The 24,691-nt window shown below is 47.3% G+C and overlaps 1 protein-coding gene across 13 annotated transcripts in view; it reads right to left on the minus strand.

The window, feature by feature from the left end:
• The window catches only part of MYO9B (myosin IXB), a 330,363-nt gene that overhangs the window by 116,210 nt on the left and 189,462 nt on the right, over positions 1-24,691 (minus strand). For 10 of the 13 annotated variants that reach the window (XR_003858374.1, XR_003858373.1, XR_003858375.1 and 7 more), the window contains exons 11-15: positions 19,699-19,820; positions 17,805-17,946; positions 9,576-9,771; positions 8,930-9,005; positions 7,320-7,409 (exon numbers count right to left, since the gene is read on the minus strand). Coding sequence is in view for 10 of the 13 variants with exons in the window: in XM_029614163.1 (XP_029470023.1) it covers positions 7,320-7,409; positions 8,930-9,005; positions 9,576-9,771; positions 17,805-17,946; positions 19,699-19,820 (626 nt within the window). In the remaining 3 variants the exon portion in view is untranslated. The remainder of the gene's footprint in view (positions 1-7,319; positions 7,410-8,929; positions 9,006-9,575; positions 9,772-17,804; positions 17,947-19,698; positions 19,821-24,691) is intronic. The other 3 variants (XM_029614164.1, XM_029614168.1, XM_029614162.1) reach the window with 1 other exon arrangement.

Below are 24,691 nucleotides of genomic sequence, written 5' to 3' on the forward strand. Positions count from 1 at the left end.
TGCCCCAAAGACATTCAATTCTAAGTACGTGCATGGAGGCAAGGAGAGATAAAATGATTTGCTCAAGGTTACAAGGAGTGTCAGTCAGGGAAGCATGATCTGAACCCTGGTTTCCCTGGCTCTCAGCTTATTGCTGAGGCCACTAGATCACTATCATCATCTTGCAACTGTGCAGACTGTAAACCAACAAAAGGTGGGCAGCTGTGGGGAGACCTGTAAAAACATAGTGGGTGGCTATTCTGTAAAAGTGCCAATTTTTTTTTTTACTTGTGTTTTCCTTGTTTAAATTGCCAAAGCAAGTTACTTTAAAAAAAAAATAAAATTGGGGGGAGGGTGAGCCTGGGAGAAGAGCTTTGATTAGTGGCTGCTCCAGTGAGCAAATCCCATGCGCCATGCGTTACTCTTGTGTGGGGTCAGTACCAGCACCATGCACCGCCACTTACCTTTCTACCCGCCTCCTAGAGGTGCCAGCCCGAGATACAGAGAGGAGAGAGTCAGCCTCCAGTACGCAGAGAGCCAAAACGCAACATCTCGGAGCCTGCCGTGGCTTCTCTTCTCCAGCCTTCTAAAATCCCCACTTTTGTTTGGTGTGTGTCTTATTATGGCTACTACTACAATAACTGAGCATTACTGAATCATACCCAAGCCACTCTCTCTACACTAAGATCAACAAAGAGGCTGGGGGCACCTGATAAGACTGATTTATTTTGGTTATGAGCTTCTGAGGACATTCCTTCATCAGAAAGAAGGGAATGTGTTGATTAACAAAGGGAAGATCCTATTATCTACCCTTTCTTGGGGGAAGGGGGTGGGGAAGAATAAAAAAAACAAAACTTACATTTTTACTTGGGTAGATAAGATAGCCAGAGCCACAGAACTATTTTACGCTAAAAAAAAACATGTTTATGGACTCCTGGCAAGGCCATGGAGTCCCAGAATTAAGGAAAATTGGTTCTTACCTAATTTTTGTTCCTGTAGTACCACGGATCAGTCCAGACTCCTGGGTTTTGCCTCCCTTCCAGCAGATGGAGACAGAGAAGTTTTGGCAGACTCCATCTTAAACCCTGTGGTAACACCTACAGTCCGTCAGTATTTCAAAGTATCAAAGCAGAATGATCCAAAACCATACTTAACTAGCTATCTGCTATAACTGGGTTCAACTCCACAGAAACCAGGCGAACTAATCCAAACGTAGCAGAGCCCGTAACAAGATTGGAAAACATCAATAAAATATTCCAATTATGTAAGCACTTATCTGCAGAGCAAATTAACCAAGAATTGAACGAGCGGACTCTCAGTTATCCCTACGCTGAAAATGGCGGGACTCTGGACGGAACCGTGGTACTACAGGAATGAAAATTAGTAGGTAAGAACCAAATTTTCCTTTTCCTGTACGTACCAGGATCTGCTGGATTGGGGACATAACCGACTGTCTGGACTGATCCAGGTACGTACAGGGAACGTGGTACTACAGGAATGAAAATTAGTAGGTAAGAACCAAATTTTCCTTTCCCTGTACGTACCAGGATCAGTCCAGACTCCTGGGATGTACAAGAGCTCTCCTACCCGGGCGGGACCCTGAGAGTCCTACTTGAAGCACACCTTCCCCAAAACTCCCTGAGTCCAGGGCTTGGACATCCAATCGGTAATGACGAACAAAGAGTGCAAAGATTTCCAAGTGGCCACTCTACAAATCTCCTGCGGCGAAATTTGTTGGCACTCAGCCCAAGAGGCTGCCTGTGAACGCGTAGAATGTGCTCATAGACCCTCCGGGAGGGGACGACCACAAAGGAGGTATGCTGAGCCAATGGCCTCTTTTAACCAACGGGCTATAGTAGCCCTAGATGCTTCATGACCTCTCCTATGACCACTCCATAGTTTTATGTCAGACTGTTTGTACTATTTGTAACCTCCAAATATCGCAACAAGGCCCGGACGTCCAACTTTCGTAAATCAGTAGATTGGAGATCAGAACGATCCAAGTCAGAGAAGGACGGAAGTTCCACATACTGATTCAAATGGAAAGAGGATACCACCTTTGGAAGAAAGGAAGGAACCGTCCATAAAGTCACTCCCGAATCAGTAATCCGCAAAAAGGGCTCCCTGCAGGATAAAGCTTGAAGCTCTGACACTCTGCGGGCCGAAGAAATGGCCACGAGAAATGACACCTTCAAAGTAAGATCCTTCAAAGTAGCCCTCTTTATGGGCTCAAAAGGAGCGTTACATAGAGCCTTAAGAACTAAGTTTAATTTGCATGACGGACAAGGCCGCTTGAGTGGAGAACGTAGATGTTTCGCTCCCCTAAGAAAATGTGCCACGTCCAGATGAGCGGCCAAGAAGATTCCATGTAACTTACCACGGAAACAACTAAGGACCGCCACCTTCACACATAGCAAGTTGCAGGACAAGCCCTTAGCTGGGCCCGCCTGCAAGAAGGAAAGAATATCCGAAACAACTGCTCGAGTAGGCTCTATGCTGTGTTGAATACACCAGGCCTCAAAAATTCCCCACACTCCCAAGTCTTCCGCGACCGCAAAAAGGTGTAGCTATCACTGCATCCGAATATCCTCTACTCTTCAAACGTTGCCTCTCAAAAGCTATGCCGCGCGAGAGAAGCGATATGCCTTGTCCAAACAAATGGGCCCCTGATGCAGAAGATTCAGCAACTCTCGGAACCGCAGTGGACCGTCCTCCACTAGGTTAACTAAATCCACAAACCAGGGACGTCTCGGCCACTCTGGTGCAATTAGGACCACATCCCCCGGATGAGTCTCTATTCTTCGAAGAACTCTTCCGATCAGTGGCCAGGGCGGGAACACATACAGCAGGACATCCGGCCAAGGAAGAACCAGGGCATCCATGCCTTCTGCCCCCATCGCCGACTGAAGAAACGAGTAGCCTTGGCATTCCGGAACATCGCCATGAGATCCATGCTTGGTCTGGACCACACCTCTCATATCATCTGGAAAGCTTCTGTGGAGAGTTCCCAATCTCCGGGATCGAGACTGTGGCAACTGAGAAAGTCGGCATGAACATTGTCGACCCCAGTAATACGAGAGGCCATTATACTGACAAGATGCTGCTCTGCCCAATGAATCAGGAACTGAGCTTCCATCGCAACCAGTTGAGCTCTTGGTTCCTCCTTGGTGAATGATATAAGCCACTGTTGTGTTGTCAGACAGGATTCTTACCAATTTCCCCTGCAGAAGCGGCAGAAAGGCTTGCAATGCCAACCGCACTGCTCTGGTCTCCAGACGGTTGATTGACCACCTGGATTCCTCCAGCGACCGGAGGCCCTGAACCGATTTGCCTTGACAAACCGCTCCCCAGCCAGAGAGACTGGCATCTGTGGTCACCACCGTCCAAACAGGCACCTCCAAAGGCATACCCCGGTTCAAGTGGTCTGAGAGGAGCCACCAGTCGAGACTGGACAGAGCAGAATCCGTGAGAGGAAGAAGGTGGTGAAAATGTTCGGACACCAGATTCCAATGGGAAAGCAATGCTGATTACAGAGGTCTCATATGAGCAAATGTCCATGGCACTAACTCTAGAGTGGAGGCCATGGAACAAAGGACCCTCAAGTAATCCCATACTTTTGGAGGATTCTTGGACAAGTCTTGAATCTGTCCTTGTAGTTTTACAATGTGGTCTTCTGTGAGAAATACTCGCCCGCGCCATGTGTCGAAAAAAGCTGCCAGAAATTCCAAAGACTGCGAGGGACTCAGGTGACTCTTGGCAGGATCGACTACCCATCTGAGAGACTGTAGTAGCTGAACCACTCTGCTTACCGCCGATCGACAAAGATCCTCTGACTTTGCCCGAATCAGCCAGTCGTCCAGATAGGGATGCACAAAAAGGCCTTCCTTTCTCAGGTGCGCCGCCACTACAATCATGATTTTGGTAAAGGTCCTGGGTGCCTAGCCAGGCTGAAGGGAAGACTGCAAAATTGAAAATGATCATCCAGTATACAGAACTGCAGGAACTTCTGGTGGTCTGGACGAATGCCGATGAACAAATATGCTTCGGTGAGTTCAGAGGGACGCTAGGAACTTGCCCTTGTGGACCGAGGCGATGACCGATCGCAGAGTCTCCATGCGAAAGCGTGGAACACGAAGGCATCTGTTGACTTGCTTCAGGTCTAGTATAGGTCGGTAGGTGCCATCCTTCTTTGGAACCACAAAGTAAATGGAGTAACGGCCTTTTCTCCGTCCCTCGGAGGGAACTCAACTATTGCACCCGGATCGATAAGGTGACTTACAGTGACCCCTGACTGCCTGACACTTCTCTTTGTACGAGCAAGGGGAGATCAGGAAGCGATCCTGAAGGCACAGAGCAAAATCTAAAGCGTAGCCTTGTCTCATCACCGTGAGGACCCATTAATCCTCCATTAATCGGGTCCTCACGATGGTCCATTCCTCGTAAAAATGAGACAGTCTGCCTTCCACTAGTGGAACAGAGGAATGGACCAGCTGCATTTCATTGGGAGGATTTGACTCCTCCTGTGGACTGAGAGGCCCTGGATCTGCCGAATCTACGGCCACGAAACGACTGTTACGTTCTTATCTGCTATTAAGTTGACTTAGAAAATAGCCACTGCTATTACTAGCAACGGTAACATGGAATAGACTTAGTTTTTGGGTACTTGCCAGGTTCTTATGGCCTGGATTGACCACTGCTGGAAACAGGATGCTGGGCTTGATGGACCACCCTTGGTCTGACCCAGTATGGCATGTTCTTATGTGGCCATGACTGTTGCCTGCTGGGAGCCGGCCTGGAAGAAGAGCCTGACTAACAAGAAACTCGGAATCGGCGATTCCCTCGAAAATAAGTCGGGGAAGGGAAGGTACTCCTCGGTCTGGGCTTATCCTCCGGCAAACGGTGGACCTTGTTCTCACCCAAGGATTGGATCATGTCCTCCAATTCCTTTCCAAACAGGAACTTGCCCTTAAATGGCAAAGAACCCAACTAAGCTTTAGAGGAGACATCAGCCGACCAGTTCCGCAACCAAAGTAGGCGGCAGGCAGAGACAGCTGCTTCCATGGACCGGGCTGATGTCCGAAGCAGGTCATACAAGGCATCAGCGCTATAAGCAACCACGGCTTCTAGGTGTCCTGCCTGAATGGCCTGCTCCTGAGAAAGAGATGTAATATTCTGCAGATGTTGGACCCAATGACGCCCTGCATGCAAAGAAAAGCTGCTGTACATAGCGGCTTGGACCCCCAGCGCAGAAACTTCGAAAATGCGCTTAACCCATTCACGGAAAAGCAAATCGGTGACAGACAAATGAAAGGGAAAGGACTTTGTTGGCCCCCGGAGACCCACCATGACTGGGTCAATGTTCCCCAGGTGGGAATCTTCTTTAGGTACCTCAATACCTAATTCTTCCAAAACCGCCGGAATGAGCGGGTCCAACTCACCTCTTCTAAAGAGATGGACCACCTTAGGGTCATCTCCGTCCATGCCCTGTGGCTTGACCTGGTCCAACTCATTGTCAAGATCCACCCCAATCGGGGGCTTGTCCCCTGAATTCGGGTCATCCGGGTCAGAATCTGGAGAGGACACATCGCCGTTCGGACAAGACGGGGCAAAACGGCGGAGGGATCGGGATACCAGTGCGTCCCCTTTCTCAGGAAGCCAAGGTCGCTTGGGACCACGCACCCCAGAGACCAATGAGGCAGGTCCTGCCCCTCTCTTGGCAGCTTTGCGGGCTTTAAAAGCTTTGTGCAGGAGCATAATGAACAGAAGAAAATGAGAAGGAGGAGTCAGAATCCCCCTCAGGGCTCTGTCCCTCTACTCTGACCGCTTGCCCCCCACAGGGGCCTGAAAATATGGCGACAAAGGTGGGGGGAAATTCCCCTCCCCCAGCGCGGCCAGCTCAGCCGTGCGAAAAGTTTGTAAAATGGCTTCCATTCCCGCACTGAGCGGGAATGGATCTGCACTGTTCTGCTGCATCCGCCCGAGCCTTCCCGGCTTGTGGCGTGGTTTAGAAATGCCATTGCCAGCGGCGGCCGATGGTCCCCCCCCCCCCCTCCCCGGGGAGGCAGGCGGAAAAAAAGGCCATCTCTGGAGACATGCGCGCGTCTCCACACGCCTTGTAGGCCGCTCGCCGCGGCATGAAGAAAAGGCAAACAGTTGCACCGAAGAAAAGAATCGTCAACCGGGTAAGACGCCTGCCCCTAGCGCAGCCCAATAACGGAGGGAGACCTGACACAGCGAGATACTCTGCCCCTGTAGCAGGAAATAACGAAACAATAAAAAACTTTTTTTTTTTTTTTTTTAATAACCTGCTTGATGTCGTCCTGGGTCCTCTGCCTCAGAGGGTGAGTGAGCCGGGCTCCCCAGTATCACCCCAGACCTGGGGAGGGGGGGGGGGGGGCAGAGCAGTCCTGGAGGTTCTCAACCCCATGCTCCTAATGCCTCAAATACCAGGGGGGATAGTCCCCTCGGGACCTGCCAACCCCCTGGGAGGGTCTGAAGACTTGAAGTCCTTCTGACCTGTTCACAATTAAATAAAGTTTGTTGGGTTTTTTGTTTTTTTTTTTAAACTAACCACATTTGTCTCTTTTTTTTTTTTACTAAGACCAGACAGTAGGTTTTGCACCTCCACCATATGCTGGAGACCGAGAAATACAGGCGGACTGTAGGTAGCACTGCAGGGTTTAAGACAAGTCCGCCAAAACTTCTGTCTCCATCTGCTGGAGGGGAGGCAAAACCCAGGAGTCTGGACTGATTCTGGTACGTACAGGGAAGTACTTTTTTTTGTAGTTTAGCACAGAGGGTTAGTTAGCAAGTGTGCATGGGCTGGTTTAGCCAACCGCAGCAAATCCACTCGGAGACCCCGTCTCAATAGCCCCGCTGCTCTTGCTTTCCATTTTAATGTGTTTTGTTTGGGGGAGGATGGTGGAATATTCTGAGTGGCTACACCTGGGAGAACGTCGCTGGGAAATCCAACAGAAAGAGACCAATATTTTAAGTTAAAAAAAAAAAGATGTAAAAGTCACTTTAGAAGCCACCCAGGCTTATTGCTGAATGAAGGTAAAGGTTTGGCAAGACAAAGGTCTCCCGTTTGGAGTTAAATTTTCCCCAGCGTGCAGAGGATGACAGATGCATTTACCACATCTGTGTGGAAAAAATAAATGATTTTTGGGCCTCAGAGTGAAGGGGGTAAACTCTCAGCATATACCTCCCTGGGGTCCGCGTCTCTTGCTCTCTGTGTGCCGGGCGGATTCAAAGGCTTTTGTCAATAACCCCTGGAGAGCCTCACGCCCTCCCCCTCCCCTGGATCTCAGGCTGCGGCACCTCCGGCTTTTCCCACTTACTTCTTGTTTTCGTAAAACGTAATGATGTCTTCAAAAACATCAATATCGAAATCCTCGGTGCAATCAAATGAGAAATCAAGCACAGAGCGGCTGCGGAAAGGGAAAACGCACAACACCCTACAGTGAATACAGTGCGGAAGGGTCCAGCACAAAGCTAGGGAGCGGGCGGTGCTCGGAGCCGCTGGGGATTTCTGGCTGTTATACACCTCAACATCAAAACTCCATGGGAAGCTGGCAGGTAAAAGCACGTTTTAAAAGGATTTCTCTTTGAAGATGAATGACCGGCTGGTTCTGCCCTCCCCGCCTCTTTGCAACATTGGTAACCCCTGGGGGAAGGGGAGGCAGGGGCACGTTTTCCACCCCCCCAATTTTACCTGGGCAACTGGTTAGTTAGCCAGTTAAGATCTTCTGAAAATTATCCTCTGGATATTGTATGGGCACCCCAGCTCCTCCCACCAGGAAATTCTCATTTTCAGAGGGCGGTGAACTTGGGTTGGCTTGTTGGAATTCAGCGACACGTCAAGAGCAGGAAAGCAAAGCAAGTAACTCCCCTGGAACAAGGAGGGCACCGATAAAGGATTCGCAAACCCACGGAGGTGCACACACCAAGATTAACTAAGCCGGAGCGGCAGAAGGGGAGGATTTCTCTCTGTTATTTTATATTGTATGTAAATAAAATAACTTACATTACTGTTGATTTGTTATGTATATTGTTTATTTTTTTATCTTTTAAATTTATTGTAGCCTGCTTTGATATTTTAATGAAGAGCAGTATGCCAAGTTAATCCAATCTGGATCTTCAGTAGAACTTGGCCCCTTTGCTGGTTTACATCATTAGATGCCTGCAGTTGGTAGATAGAGGGCCTGCAACCCAGCGTGGGAGGTGCACTCTCCCTGGGCGCATGTCGCCAGCATCCAGACATTACTTTCATGCATTCTTAAATGCTGATGGGTGATAGACACAGTCTGAATGGCCAGCAGAACTGCCTTTGTGATGTCGCGCTCAGTGAAAGTGCAGACGTGACATTAAAAAAAGTTAAGACTCCCAGTGCACGTTGGGGCTTTTGCCATGTAGGTTCTGGACGTGTTTTAACAGTCAGATAAAGCACCATCGTTCCTTTAAAGAATGCATATCGCTTTGAGCGATTTTTAATTGGGAAAGTGATAAACAAATGCCATTGAATAAATAAAATAAAAATAATGCAAATGTATAGAGTATTGCAATAAATGGATTTGTTTTGCTAAGAATTCTTGTTGGGCAGGAATGAGGACTATAAATAGTTGCCAAGCTTACACCCCTTCATTAGTCAAGGCAAGGTATCTTATAAGCATTAACAGGGCAAAGGATGCAGCAGAGGGTGCACTAAAAGCAGTAAGCTGCAGGAGGACATGAAGAACTCTATTGACTCTCCAAGGCTTCTTCACGCTGTAAGTTGCAAACCATAAAAAGGCAATGATGTAGTTATTGTAGCCATGAAGATGCCGTAGATCTCAATCCCATGGCTTTCCTGGCAGCCAGGTGCTTGTATCCATCGGCCTGGCATCAGGTGATCGATGCCAAATCCCCCCCGTTGGCTTTGAGGTACACCAAGCGCCCTTGCATTCCTCACCGGTAAACTTTCTCCGCTTGAATGTTGGCTCTCTGAAGTTCTCCAAGTGGAACTCTGGGACCCTTTCGCACCACACCTGTCGGTACAGTAAGGAACCAGAGATGCTTTAAAAAGACAAGTGTGGCAAAGCATGCTCAGACAACAATGGATGGCACATACTCTGCTATGAACTGGGTTAGAAACATTCAAACTTAAAGAATAACTCTCTGTGTCCCTTACGAGTAATGCTCTTCCATATAAACTCGCCTCCATAGCCCATGTCTGGAGCAACATATGCCTTTGTTGATGCCATTTAAGGGATACATGGCGGGTCTGTATTTTTGACCTTGTATTGGACAAAAATAATTATCTGAGGATGAATGTTGTACATGAGCTTTTGAGAACACACAAGTCCCTTCTTCAGACGGTCCTTTCCAATATCAAAGGCCCATGTACAGAATTTTTTTCCCCCCCCCCACTTAGAAGCCCAGAGATTCTGGGCAAGTACAAAACAAATACAATCGGAGGTACATGCAGGTCCAATAACTAACAAACAAAATCAAAATTTTAAAAACATAAAAATAAAATATTGGTGTCCAGTTTTCCCCTGAATCAACATAGCTACCAGAACTTAGTGCTACAGTGAGAGCTTAGACATAAACCCAACCTGCAGTTTTCTGAGCCCTCTCTCTCCCAGCCTGGTTCAAAACTGCCATGGCTCGAATGGCAGCCCGGAGGCTTGCCCAGCGGAACACAGCCACGGGATCCATGCCGATCAGCTCTCGGATGTAGGCACTGTCACTGCTCCTTAGCAAGGCCACGATGTCCGGCCTCATGTAGTCTGTGTTCTTCTCCCGGAAATCCTAGGGCCAGAAAGGTCAAGGCATGGCCTGAGAGCAATTCCAGGTCAGATCTCCTGTCCCACAGTCACAGTGAGGTCCCACCCGCTAAGTCCCAGCCCCCTCCCCTTGGGACTTTGCAGATATCACCAGCAATTTTTGCACCCAGGGTCCACTGTTTTACTGGCATTTCCACTGTTTTTGGTAATCAAGAATCCATTTAGGTGATCAGAGGCCAAAGCAAATAGTTAAAAAAAAAAACCCAAAAAACAAACAAACCAGCAGAGTGGCTGGAAAGAAAGGACAGCTTTAGAAGACTAACAAATTACTAAAAATGTTTTGGCTTGGCAGTTTCATTCTACGCCTCTAGACAAAAAACTCAGATAAGAACTGCTCACTTCTGGGACTACAATGCCATGAGCTTGGATTTCTATGTCCCTCACTTTTCAGCCTTTTCCTGTGCATCCCAATCACAGGCCACAGACCGTGGCTCCCTGCAGAATGTGTACACCCCTGAGTTTGGCCAGAGGGCATTGCCACCAAGTGATGACTGGGATTCCCTTCTCCAAGGGCCACGACTGCTGCTTCCGTGGCATCCCCAGACCAGGGCGAGCTGAGGGGCGGCAGCCCAGCTTGGAAATCACACTTGGGTCTCTCAAATGGCAGCACATAGCACTTTTGCTCCTTGGCCAGCTCCATAAGGCTAGCAAGAATAGGAAAATTAGTTCTTACCTGATAATTTTTGTTCCTGTAGTACCACGGATCAGTCCAGACTGCTGGGTTTTGCCTCCCTTCCAGCAGATGGAGAGACAGAAAAGCTTGTAAGGCACCCCCTCTTAACCAGGTATGCTACCTGCATCTCCTCAGTATAAACAATATCAAAGCAGAAACAACTTGGAGGATAAAAGTGCAGCAAAATTGCAAATCAAGCAAAAACCAAACCAGAAAACTATTGAACTGATTAATAAAACCGAACAAACATGTAGCCTTCTTTTGGTTTCTTCAGTAGAAATTAACTATCAGAGCGGACTCTCACGATAAACCCCTTTAAGGTAAGGTGTTTGGACTGATCCGTGGTACTACAGGAATGAAAAGTATCAGGTAAGAACTAATTGTCCTTTCCCTGTACATACCCGGATCAATCCAGACTGCTGGGATGTACCAAAGCTTCCCTACACAGGGTGTGACGCTGCAAGTCCTGCTTGAAGAACACATCTGCCAAAACAACTGCCGTCATCTGGAGCTTGAACGTCCAAACAGTAGTGACGAACAAAAGTGTTAAGTGTCTTCCAAGTCGCCGCCCTGCAAGTCTCCTGCGGTGACACCGACTGACACAGCCCAAGAAGAGGCTTGAGTGCGCAGCGAGTGCACTTTCAAGCCCTCAGGAACTGGCTGGCCACGACAAATGTAAGCCTCTTTCAACCACCGGACTATAGTCGCCTTGGACACTTGTCCTTTCTTAGCGCCATTCCACAAGACGAACAAATGATCCGAAACTCTGAAAGAAGTTGTGACCTCCAAATAGCGCAGGAGAACCCTCCTTACATCTAGATGCTTCAACTCCCTAGCATGCGGCACCTCCAAATCAATGCGCAAAAATGCCAGAAGTTCCACAGACTGATTTAGATGGAACGACGAAACCACCTTTGGCAAAAAAGATGAAACGGTCCTAAGAGAGACCCCCCCGAATCCGAAAAGCGTAGAAAGGGCTCCCGACAAGAAAGGGCTTGAAGCTCTGACACCCTGCAAGCTGAGCAAATAGCCACCAAAAACACAGTCTTTAGGGGGAGGTCCTTTAAGGAGCCCTTTTAAGAGGCTCAAAAGGAGCATCACACAAGACCCTAAGTACCAAATTCAGGCTCCAAGACGGAAAGACTGGACGGACTGGAGGATTCAAATGTTTCACCCCTCAAAGAAAACGGACCACATCAGGATGTGACGCGAGGGAACTGCCATGAAGCTTGCCTAGGAGACATCCCAAAGCTGCCACCTGGATCCGAAGGACAATCCTTTAGCTAAGCTTTTTTGTAAAAACGCCAGAATCTGCGGCACTGAAGAACATTGGGGGAAGGACACCCTGCTCCTTGCACCATGACTCGAACACCTTCCATACCCTAACATATGTCAACGAGGTAGAAGGTTTATGAACTTGTAGGAGGGTAGTGATAACGTCGTCCTGATAACCTTTCTTCCTCAATTGCCTCTGCTCAAAAGCCAGGCCGCAAGACAAAAGCGATCTGCCTGATCGAAAAACATAGGGCCTTGACGTAGCAAATGGGTAAGATGACCCAACCTGAGGGGACCGTCCTCCGCCAGATTGACTTAGGTCCGCGAACAACGGGCGCCAAGGCCATTCCGGAGCTACCAGGATTACCTTCCCTGGGTGATCCTCTATGCGGCATAAAACTTTGCCGACCAGTGGCCACAGGGGGAAGACAAGAGTAGAATCTTGGTCGGCCACGGAAGAACCAAGGCATCAACCCCTTCTGCTCTGTGTTTGTCTGCAACTGAAAAAGCAGGAGCCCTTGGCGTTCCTCTGAGTTGCCATCAAGTCCAGATGGGGGGAAGCCCCACCTGCAAATGATAAAGGCCATTGCCTCCTTGGATAGCTCCCACTCCCCGGGATCAATCCGTTGTCGACTCAAGTAATCTGCCTGCACGTTGCCAGAGTCCTGCGATGTGTGATGCTGCCAGAATGGAGAGATGCTTTTCTGCCCAGTCCATGAGCTGTGCCGCCTCTGCGGCTACGGTTGATGTAGGCCACCATAGTCGCGTTGTTGGACAGCACCCGTGCCACCTGATTGCGTACAATCGGCAGAAACAGTTGTAGCGCCAGATGGACTGCCTTCATCTCCAGGTGATTAATGGGACCACTGCGACTCCTCTGTTGACCAGGTTCCTTGGACCACCTGTGATTGGCAGACCGCTCCCCAACCTGAAAGGCTGGCATGGGGATCGGAAGCGACAACAGGCGGCGGATTTGTTGTGTCAACTTGGTGATCCTGTCTGTGGAGAAAAACCTTTCCTACCCGGGTATTGAATTGGGCTCCCAAGACATCCAACACCTGAGACGGAAGAAGGTTGCTTTTCGCCTGATTGACTACCCATCCCGACTCCAGGAGCTCCACAACTCTGCCAAACGCTGCCTCGCACAGCTCCTTAGACTTCGCCCAAATGAGCCAGTCGTCCAGATACAGATGAACAAGCACACCCTCCCTCCGAAGGGCTGCTACCACTACCACCATCACCTTGGTGAACGTACGAGGCGCTGTCACGAGCCCGAACGGCAGCGCACAAAACTGGAAATGGTTGCCAAGAATCTTGAAGCGAAGAAACCTCTGATGATCCTTGCGAATGGCTATGTGCAAATACGCCTCGGTCAAGTCCAGGGAAGCCAAGAATTCGCCACTGCGGACTGCCGCTATGACAGAGCGCAGGGTCTCCATCCTGAAATACGGAATCTTGAGGGCCCTGTTTACCTTCTTCAGGTCGAGGATCGGCCGGAATGATCCCTCCTTCTTGGGGACGATGAAGTAAATGGAATAACTCCCTTTCGTGCATTCTGTCTGGGGGACGGCTACAATGGCCCCCAGACTCAGGAGTCAGTCGAGGGTCTGACGCACGAACAGTCATTTGGTGTGAGAACTGCAAGGAGCCACAAGAAACAGGTCTTGGATGGGTCGAGCAAATTCCAATGTGTAACCGTGTTTTATAATATCGGGAAAAAAGCCTTAATGGGCAATACGATTTGACAATTACACACAAAAAACGTATCCACCACAACTTGTATTAATAATATAAGGGACCTTCATATCATTCCCTCACTTTGATATCTTTTAGAGCCTTACGTAATTCTCTATCGATAAATCAAAGGGATATTCTTTTAATCACTGGTCCAGTATTTTTAACAATTTTTTTGAAACATTTTTACAAAAACTTTTAAATATTAAAAAGTGCACTACTTCCCCGTTTTTTTTAAGTTAATTCATGCCCAACACGGTACCATGTTTCGCAAACTGCTGCTTCAGGGGCTAGAATCAGCATATTCCAAAAAATGGAGAAGTAGTGCACTTTTTAATATTCAAAAGTTTTTGTAAAAATGTTTTACAAAAATTGTTAAAAATACTGGACCAATGATTAAAAGAATATCCCTTTGATTTATCGATAGAGAATTACGTAAGGCTCTGAAAGATATCAAAGTGAGGGAATGATATGAAGGTCCCTTAAATTATTAATACAAGTTGAGGTGGATATGTTTTTTTGTGTGTAACCGTGTTTTATGACATCGAGAACCCATTGGTTGGAGGTTATCTTGACCCACTCCTCGTAAAAGCTGGACAGCCGGCCTCCCACTCTGGGAACAGAGGAATGGGTAGACCGCATCTCACTGAGCTGACTTGGCCCGAAGGGAAGCAGAACCGGCACCGTCCCTAGTGGTCCGTCTGCCTCGAAAGGAATGAGACCAGGGCTAGGCCCTACCGGCGGGTAGCCGCTGAGTCGCCCCCGGGGTCCTATTCAGCTGGAATCTTCTTTGGCCCCAAAACAGAGTACAGGCCGTATGAAATCCCCTGGAGGGCCTCAGCCTACCCTCCGGAAGTCTATGAATCTTATTTTCGCCCAGCAACTTGATCAACTGCTCCAAATCCTCTCCAAAGAGGAACTTTCCCTTGAAAAGTAAAGAGCTCAACTGGGCCTTAGAAGAGACATCAATGGACCAATTGCGTAGCCAAAGAAGTCTCCTGGCTGAGACTGCCGACGCCATGGTCCTGGAAGACGTCCGCAGGAGGTCACATAAGGCATCCGCCCCATATGCGACCGCCGCCTCCAGGCACTCTGCCTGAACTGATTCCTGAGAAGCTAACAACTGTTGTACCCAAACTGCCCCGGAGCATAAAGCTACTGCAGACGGCCGCCCTAGTGCCCAGGGCAGAAACCTCAAAAGTCTTCTTCAGGAGAACGTCCAGCTTTGTGTCTTGGAGATCTTTCAGGGCTGCCGCCCCAGCAACTGGGATCGTAGTCCTCTTTGTGACTGCCAACACAGAAGCATCCACCTTGGGAAATCTCAGGAGCTCCAAAATCTCCTCGGCCAATGGGTACAACTTTTCCATCACGTGTCCCACTCGGAGGCTGGCATACGGGACATCCCACTCCCGAGTAATCAACTGTTGGAGCATGGGATGCAGAGGAAAAGTCCTGGAAGGATCCCACAACCCAGATAGGACCAGATCCACCGAACCCTGTGGAAGCGCTTGAGGAAGGTCCACTCTGAGCTCCGCCAAGACCCACGGAATAAGCAGGTCCAATTCCTCCTTGTGAAACAGGTGGACTACCTTAGGATCATCGCCTTCCCAGAGGAGACACACCTTGCCAAGGTCCTCATCCAGGTGTCCCTCCCCCCCCCCCCCCGGGAGGGGCGAAGGAGCCAGGGACGCATCCGCCTGGCCCATTCCCACTGGGTCGGTCATGGAGGCTCCAGCCCCAGGAAGGGTACAGCCCAGAAGCTTCTTTACCTGTAGAGATCCCTGGGGGGTGTTGATGCCTAGGAACTTTACTTGGGGGACCCTCAGGTTGACCCTGCACTGTAGTTCCCTTCTGTTGTGCTTGAGTGGCAAGAAATGCTTTGTGCATAAGGAGCTCCCTCCTCACAAAATAAAACTGCTGCCTGTTTTATTTTGCAGGGGTATGATAATCCTCCCTGAAGCTCCACCGAGGCATGGGCATCTCGGGGCACAACAGCAGATACAAACGTGGGGAGAGGGACTGGCACCACCAGTATCACCCACACTAGGTAACCGGGAAGGGAACCTAGGCTGACAGAAATCAAGGGGCAAAGCCCCCCTAGGAACCCCAAGAGCGAGGGAGACAGAACTGTCTGCCCTGACACAGGCAGTCAGAGAAAAAAATCTTTTTTTTTAATTTTTAAAATTAAGAAGTAAATTAAAGAGTACTTGCGTGAGCTTGCCCCAGAGAAAGGAAAGGAAATGATATACAAATTTGCATTATGCCATGTTATTGAGTATCTTTCGAAGATGTATTCTAGATATTCTATTTATAGCCTGTAAATATACTCTAACTGTCCAATTATCCTATCTTTGCCCCGTAGCTACTGTTAACTCCTAAATTGCTCTCTCCACTTTCTTTAACGCTGCAAATAATATAATTGGTTATTGTTACCGTTACTGTTTTATGTTCTATGTAAAGGATGCTCCCGTTCCCTGGCACCTCCATTCTGTTGCATGTAAACCGGTACGATGTGCAAACGGTTATCGGTATATAAAAATATTAAAATAAATAAATAAATAAATAAAAAGCACAGAGGGCAAGCTAAACAGGGAACCAAAGGGTGAGCTGTTTCACCTGCTGGAGACAGACAAATACTGAGGGTTCCAGGGTGGGTTCCGTCCTTATATAGGTTACCCTTAGAACTCTGGTCTGTCTCCACCTGCTGGAACGGGGGGGGGGGGGGCGCTCTACCCATGGTCTGGACTGATCCGGGTATGTACAGGGAAAGAGAAAACGGCACGAGCACTGTGGCTGAAGCCGAAAGTGTGCACCCCACCGGCAGAGCACTCCCGCGTGAAAGCGTTATGCCTAGACCCGGTCCGGCTGCTCTGTTCCTTTTCTTTTTTTTCTTGTTTGAAAGCCGCTGAACCACCCGAAGGCGGCTGCTGGGTTTTTGTTTTTTTTTATGTGTGTCGAGCCGACCAGGACCGAGGGGGAGGGACCAGACTATCAGTATCACTCCCAGAGTCTTATCGTAGTGGAGCCACGTGGGATCACCAACCCCAGCTCCAGAATTGGCTGCTACCAGGAGGGATGGTCTCCCTGAGATCTGCCTACCCCCTGGGAGGCTGGATCCACTGCTCTGCTTGATCTGCAAAAAACTCTCCTTTGCTTTTTTTTGGTAAAAAAACTTTACTCTCCTGTCACTATCCTCTTTTTTTTTTTTTTTTTTTTTTAAGATTAGCCTACACATCAATAAAAAAGTGCAAATCGCAGGTTTTGCACTACCTCCATCTGCTGGAGAAAGAGAAATACTGAGGAGATGCGGGTAGCACGTAAGAGGGGGTGGCTTACAAGTTTTTCTCTGTCTCCATCTGCTAGAAGGGAGGCAAAGCCCAGCAGTCTGGACTGATCCGGGTATATACAGGGAACTAAAGATGTGGGCTCGTAGGACAAACAAGGACCCTTCTTCAGGCAGCACCCAGCAGGGTCCTTGGGTAGATGGACAGCTTGCATCATCAGCAATCTGTTAGCCTCATAAAGGTTTCAAGTCTACCTAACTGCTTTGATGATTTTCTTTTCTTTTCTTCCCCCCACCCACCCTGTACCTCTCGCCACCTCCAGCGACTCTCCCACGGAACTTCCAAGCAGAGCTTTGGCAAATACAGTGGAAGTCCCCATGCTGCGTTGGCAGCCCACAGCATTCAGCAGGTTTGTCAGAGAAGCTCGTGGATACCACCTCAGAGGTCGAGAGGGCCTCCTAGTGCATCGCCTCGGTAACCATTAGCAAACCCGTAACAGTGCCGGGGAGACTACCAGCGGTTGAGGCCACAACATAAGGCAGCGGTGCGTGTGAAGGGCTGGTGGCTATAACTTGGGGATACCCCGCGATGACTGTGGGGTGACATTTAATGCTTCAGCCCTCTACCAGCCAATGGAAGACCGATACTACCGCTTTAGGTCCAGACCTACATGATGGATATTTACATTCAGATGCACAGCTGACCTGAAAAGCTGCTTTCTTTGTTTAGAAGAGCAAATTAGGGCCGTTAAACAATTGAATGACTCCTAATCCTGTGGATCTTTTACCTATTTAAAAAAAAATAAGCTGAAAGTCTCTGTGCCTCAGCATTAGTATAGCGAAGAAACAGAAACAGCAACGCAATTCCTCTGCTTCTTTAGAAAACGGAGTCAGCCCAGTCCTCACAAACGTGTTGCTCGGGGCATTCACACCGGAGGCTGCTGCATGTAGGCCTCTAAAGGGGCCCGCTGGGAGAGAAAGAGCAAAAGCGAGAGACACAGGCATGAGGCCCGGCCACAGCCAGGGCACCTACCTTGATCTGGTACTTTACTTTCCCCGCAAAATGCCAGATGATAAAGGCGGGTTCCATAACCGGCGTCCCCACAAAAAACTTGTTCTCCTCATGCTGCTGTTTGAACTTGGCAAGCAGCGTCTGGTGCGTGGCATGAGGGAAACTGCAGTGAAAAAAAAAAGAAAAGCAGAAATGAAAGACCTTTGCCAGATACACTTTCTAAGCCCCTAAGAGTGGATGTTTTACAAGGTAAATCGGATCACTTCATGGGCTGAGCATTGTAGACTTTCATCCTGCATAAAGCTACGCTTTTGCGTAAGGGGAAATGGTAATGGATCGTTCCCCTGCATGTAGAGGAAGTTTTATTTAGCATGCCCCATTCTTTGGCAGGAATCCTCGTTTAAATCTGACCTTTAAGAATGTATGCATCTGTTTAAAGGTGCTCACGTGACACAGCTGGAAAGTGAAGTTTCCTGGAACCTATAAAGCACAGCTAGTATTAGTACAAGCTCCTGCTTGGTCTTGCCCCCTCAGCTCTGCTCTGGAGAAACCTAGGGTGAGTAGGGAAGTGGAATTCAGCTTCTAAGGCCATCTGGTCTTTAACCAGACCAGCCAGGGTCTTGAAGCAAAATAAAAGTGAGATCACAGTGTTGGGCAGCTCATAAATGTTTCTTAGGTGCTCTAACATAGCCTAACAGTTCCTGTCAATTACCATACGAAGTTCATAAGGACAGTATATTCGGTACTGCTCTCTCCCATGCAAGTGTCTTTTAATGCAAGCCATAAAAGATAAAAATACCCAAGGAAAGACTGTGCAGAGCAGAACACCAAGCCAGGCTGATGGCCTCACTTACCACCAGGATCATCACCATATTGGTCACTATCATCACCACCTACACCATCACCACTACCAACACTAAAATACCTACTATACCTGAATGTCATATGGTCTAACTCTAAATAAATACAATACCACCACCACAACCGCTACCAAGATGGTCACTAACCACCACTACTTTCTTCTCCATGACCACTTCTACCATCATAGCTGCCACTACTACTAGTATCAGCACCAACTTGATTACTGCTCAACAGAACAAATCCCTCAGAGCAGGATCAAATGTGATAAATAGGACACTAAAAAAAGAAATACAAAAACAAATATACAACAGTCACCCAAACACCCATTTTTCCCCAGAAAAAGAATAAAAACTAGAATTAATACTTGCACTGATTGTGGATGATGTTATATATTGTTTTTTGCCACTATATATTTTTTTGGTTGACAATAAAGAGATGTCAAATACATAAACTAGAATTAAAACAAAAACAACCCCAAAACCACAACTCATAAAACAAAAAATATCAAGGAAGGAAAATAGTCTAGACATTTGGATTTAAAAAAAAAAAAAAAAAAAAATCAGGCTTCGAAAGCTTGTTCAAATAGCCAGGCTTTCACCCTGCTTCCTAAAACTTAAATAAAATCTTGAACAAAGATCAAAAGGTACAGCGTTCCATTACTATTATTAAACATGTATATAGTACTACAAGAGATACACAGTGCTGTACAGACATAGCACCACCATCACCATCTCTATCATCATCACTCTCAGCAGGGAGAGCCCCAATCTCACAGGAGTGCAGACAAATAAGTGCCCAAACTTATTTTCTACCTTTTACCCTAAACAGCATTATTTTACCCTAAACAGTTAATTATTCAGGAACCTGACAGAAAATTCTCAGTTTCCAGACAGCACAAAAGCCTCAAAAGTGGATTCAAAAGTGAATCTGTCTAGTGCATGAGCGTAACTACATTGCTACTTCTGATGCTGCTTTCAAAGACAGGGTAGCTGACAGAGGCATTAGTGCGTATCCACATGGCTGGACTCCCACCACACATCCACACCCTGCTTACTTGCTTTCCTCATCCAAGAGATAGAAGAGGCCGGTGGGTTTCTTGCTGATCAGGTGAATGCAGCCCACGTTATCGGTGTAGTCAATATTGTGCCAGGTGATCCCTTCACTCTGATATTCCTCCTGCAAGATTCAAGGACATGGGAACTGTCAAAGACAGAAGGAATACTGGACCAGAGGCATCTCCCCAATACAGACGTTCCCATAGTGGAACATGGTCGGAAGCCATAAACCTCAAATCCAGAAGAGCTAGGAAGGTACCACAGCCACCAGGTAGGCAGAAAACCCCTCATCCCCCCACTTACCTTACAAAATAAAGGCGGCAGGCTGCTGCTGCCGCTGTAGGTCATCCACAGTGTATCTGAGCTCTTGCCTGGCAGTGTAGTGTGGTAGTGAGATTAAAAAAAACTGCAGTCCATTCCCCTATTCACCTCCCACATGGCCTTGAGCAAGTCAATTAAACTACCTGTGATTCAGTTTAGGGGGGGGGGGGGGGAGTTATCTTGTGAAGTGCTGTCTATAGTGATGCCCTGATATATAAATATTTATATCACTATTATCATGGCACAGCTGCACCCAATTGGCCCCTCTGTGCAGGCTGCTTGCCTCGCCCCTGCGTTCCCAACTCAAAACAAATCTCTGCAATGGAATGAATTAATTTGTACCTATTTGGAGCCTGAGCAGGGGCCGACCCCGAGGTCACTGGAGCAACATGAAAGGGCTCGTCAGTCCAGGTAATAAATTCTCTTCCTAGCTGCATGCACAAGTAGCACTTGGAAACAAACCTAAATAATGGTTTGTTGTCACATGGTTCTATCAGACTCCGCCCCAGACATACTGGAAAAGGGAGCAAGATGGCACTGGACTTCTCAACACTATGACTTGAAGGCTTAACTCTGAAAAGAGATGGTTACCTGCAAAATCAGAATCCCTCTCCTTCTCCCCATCCCCTATGACTGCAGCAAGGTTAAAATCAGGGGTGACCCGATAAGAAGGCCCGAGTCCTCCCCTTTACTATTGAAACTATTAAAAGAAATATTAAACACAGAAAAGCCACTGCACGTCAACTTATGGATTATACAAAACATTCATAGCAGCCCAAGTCATGCCGTTTTACAACTTTTCTTCCCCCCACAATCCCAAATCTGTCCCAAGTCCCCGAAGTTTGGCAATATAATCACACCTCGCATCATCAAGAATTTTTGCATAAATCACAATAATGGTATCATGGAAGAAACCACGAGGCACAATTTTCCTTATGCCCCCACCATCCCCCATGGCTACGACAATAACTACGAAGCAGTATCTCTCCAATGAGTACCCCCTCAAGCCCTCAATCCCTCCCATCCCCACCCCTACAGAAAATCATCCATTTACTAGCACCAATCAGCCCGGACAGTCCAACCAATTCAATAAAATAAGAGGGAAGGGGGTAAACATCAGTTCAAAAACAGAGTACCCAACTCCTATCAATTGAATATAACTGTGCCAAATATTCAAAAAAGATCTTCCGCAAGGCTAGGAAGACCGACTAGCCAAGCTTTCTATTTGCATCATGAAATAAAACTGGGGGCGCCAGTGCCGGAATGATGGGCCTTACTTTTGGGTCCATACAGCCAAAGCCGCCTTTTTACCCAAAAGAAAGGCTCTCCTCACACGCATCTTTTCCCCTTTCTCTTTAAATTGCTACAAAGAAAAAAGAATCTAACTGTATAGTTTGATTCAGGAGAAAACCAAGAAAGCTGGTAACCCTCTTCCCAAAGGATTGAACCCCATGACAGCTCCAAAAAGCATACGCAGATGAACCCGGGGGTTATCCGACATTTCTCACACAGATCCGAATTCACTAAATGCACCGTATGAGCTCTAACTGGTGTTATATAAGCTCTGCCTAGGCATTTAAAAGACATCTCCCGCAGATACGCATTACCTGAAAGTGCCTTTATTCATTCGCAACACTCCATAAACGTCTCCCATGTAGGAACTGAAGGCAAGTCCCTGTTCCCAGAGCTGGCTAGTTCAGTATAGGAGTTGGTTCAATCGGCTTTTTGTAAATTTCGATATCAACACTACTTCCATTTCTTACGTCAAGAAAATTTCTTGCTTTAAAAGAAGGGTTAAGATAATGCTTACCTCGAGGGGTAACTTAATGCCGCAACTGCAGAAAAGCAAATTCTCATTAGCTAGCCGATACTGCTCTTTTGGTTGCTGGAAAGATAACACAGTACCATTGTTCCCTAATACATTTTGGAGGTGAGGGAACCCAAGCTAGGAAAGTTTTTACCTGCTATCTCAGGGGCAAGTCATGGCTACCCTGAACAGGCAAGAGGGGAGACACCTAGGCTCACAGCCTAAAGTTTTTGTAGCCCAATACCACATTCACTGTAAAGGAGCCACTAACACACTTGTCCTAATATTACTTCCCAATTGTTTGTTATTTGCCTGTAACACTTTACATAAAGAAAACAGGGCAGATACTGCAGATTCCATGGAGAAATTAATAATCCAGAAGAATTCAAGCAAGACAAGCCTCATTGTAAAGCTTAAGATCAGGGAGTGCAAGACCTTCTCGATCCCAGTCTAGCCTGACCCAACATAGCGACACACTAAGAATCCTTCTATACTAAATTTTACAAGACAGCATCCAAAGTTTTTAATTTCCTCTAACTCTTGAATGGGAAAAAGCTAAAAAGACATAGCCACCTGGGAAATACCACTATCGTAAATAAAATAATTCCACCTACAGAGAAAATGGCAAATTATGCCACTGCTAGAGCTTTGAATACTCCAATAAAGATGAAACACTGGACTCGTACAGATGCTTCAGATCTATTGGAATCTGTACACTCAGATAAGTAAAAGTAGATACCCACTTGAAAGCAGAATTCTGTCCCCACAAAGTTTGCACAGATTTTGGAAATGCCATCGTTTCAGGCTTGTCTTTAACTTAAAATCAGATTACTGCCCAAATTGCTCAAAATATTCTGCAAAGTTAAGAGGGAGAATTTGGGAGTGGACAAATACCAGCAAATGATCAGCAAATGCTGTAATTTTAACCCAACAAGGGCCCCACACCTAGTTCCTTCAATACCATCATTCTTCTGTATTGCTTTATAAGGTTCCAATGATAGAAATAAAGGCCATAAAAGGACAATCTTGACGAGTTCCCCTTGCCAAAGGAAATTCACCAGAGCATTCACCGTAGTCAAAACCACTGCTTAAGGATCCGTGTATAGCAACAATTGCTTCAAGGAAATGTCCCTTCAAGCTCATTTTATCTAGGACAAATAAACCCCCAAAGTAACGCCATTCTACGCAGTTAAATACCTTTTTGGCATTAAACTAATCAGCAAAGATGGGGTTTTTAATGTAGTAATCTCTTCTGTTGCAGCGTTATCTACCCTTTTACAAAGCCTACTTGACTTTTAGAAATGAAATCTGGAAGAATCAACCAGTATTCTTTGCCAACAGTTTGGCATCCCAATTTAATAGAGAAATAGGTCAATACAATCCAGGAAATATGGGGTCCTGCCCCAGTTTGGGGGATCACAGTTACGGTCCGAAACTGGATCATGCATGCAACTGAAATCTACTCCCAATAGCACAACCCTGGGTTTGCTACAAAGCAGCTTCTCCAAAAGCCTAGGGAAAAAGAGGAATGATCAGAAGAATTTGGTACATAAATCCTGCACAGGACGAAGGATGACCATAAAGATCTGCTTCCAGAATCAAAAAACAGCCTCTTGGTCCTTGATAACCTTTGTCACCGTTAGCGCCATGACCTACTCACCAAAATTGCAACACCCACTCTCTTAGCGGAAGCAGAAACCAAACACGCTGCCAACCCATCGTCTTTTCAGTTTGTTATGTTCTGTCTGTAAGATGCGTTTCTTGCAGGAGTGCATTAGCTACCTGTTTCCTATTCAATGCATCTAACATCTTTTGCTTTTTCAGTCCTCCCCTTTAAATCTGGCTTCAGTGCTGCCATGTGAGCCAGGCTGCATGGTTTCCCCTTTAAGTGCTGCAAAGACTTCAAGAAGCGATTTTCAAGACATACTGTGGTTATATTCTTGCTGACAGATGCAGAACAATATGCCCAGTGTTTTATCCCTTTTCCAGAGCTAGGCCCCCCAAGGCTTGAGGTTTGGGTTACACATCCCAGGCATCTCCAGACTGATGATCTGTCACTTCTGATAAATGGTGCCGAGTCACCAGTGAATCACAGTACAAAGCAGAAAAGTAAAATGTTTTCTTGGCAGCCAAGCGGCCAGTTGCACTAGCAACTGATCAAGCACACCTCGATGCTATCGCATGTCTGTGCAGTCTGCAGACAAAAGTGGCCCAAGAAACTCCTGGCCAGCTCTGTCCTCAGTTGCTTCAGAGATACAATCAGACCTGTCCTTGCCCCATCATGTCTGTTAAATATCAACTCTAACCCAAGCCCAGAAGGCAAATGATTCATGTTCTTAAGGCACCAAGAATTTAACTTTCATCTTAAGGGGCAATCTTCTGGCAACCTCCCTCCCTCCCCCCACCCCCAGCACCGCTAACTCCCTGTACTTTCAAGGCCTGGGGATCAGTCTCATCCACTGCCGGGAACATCTGTTTTAGAAGCCAGCTTCAAGAGAAGAGACGATCTGCTCCTCCGGGCCCCGTCCAGTGGGCTTGAAGGGCAGGGATGGATGGGGTGCGAGATCATATTATGGATAGCTCTTGGGAGGGAGAAACAGAGGGTCACTGGCTGAGGAGTGACATGTTCACATTTTTTCAATCCTACAGCTGACAGGCGCCTGGGATGATGCTTCCCCTCAGCAGAGCTACACGAAAGTTATTCCTTTAAAGACAGACAGCCAACAACTGGGTATATAAATCCAAGCATGTACTTATCCCCCTCAGCCCTGATTTATCTATCTGTCAGTGCAACTGAAAACAATTTTCCCCATGAGCTTGGTCTCCAAGATTTAACCATAAAGGAACGTACAAGCAGAACTCAG

The sequence above is a fragment of the Rhinatrema bivittatum genome, chromosome 8 (genome assembly GCF_901001135.1).
Source record: "Rhinatrema bivittatum chromosome 8, aRhiBiv1.1, whole genome shotgun sequence".
Taxonomy (NCBI): Eukaryota; Metazoa; Chordata; class Amphibia; order Gymnophiona; family Rhinatrematidae; genus Rhinatrema; species Rhinatrema bivittatum.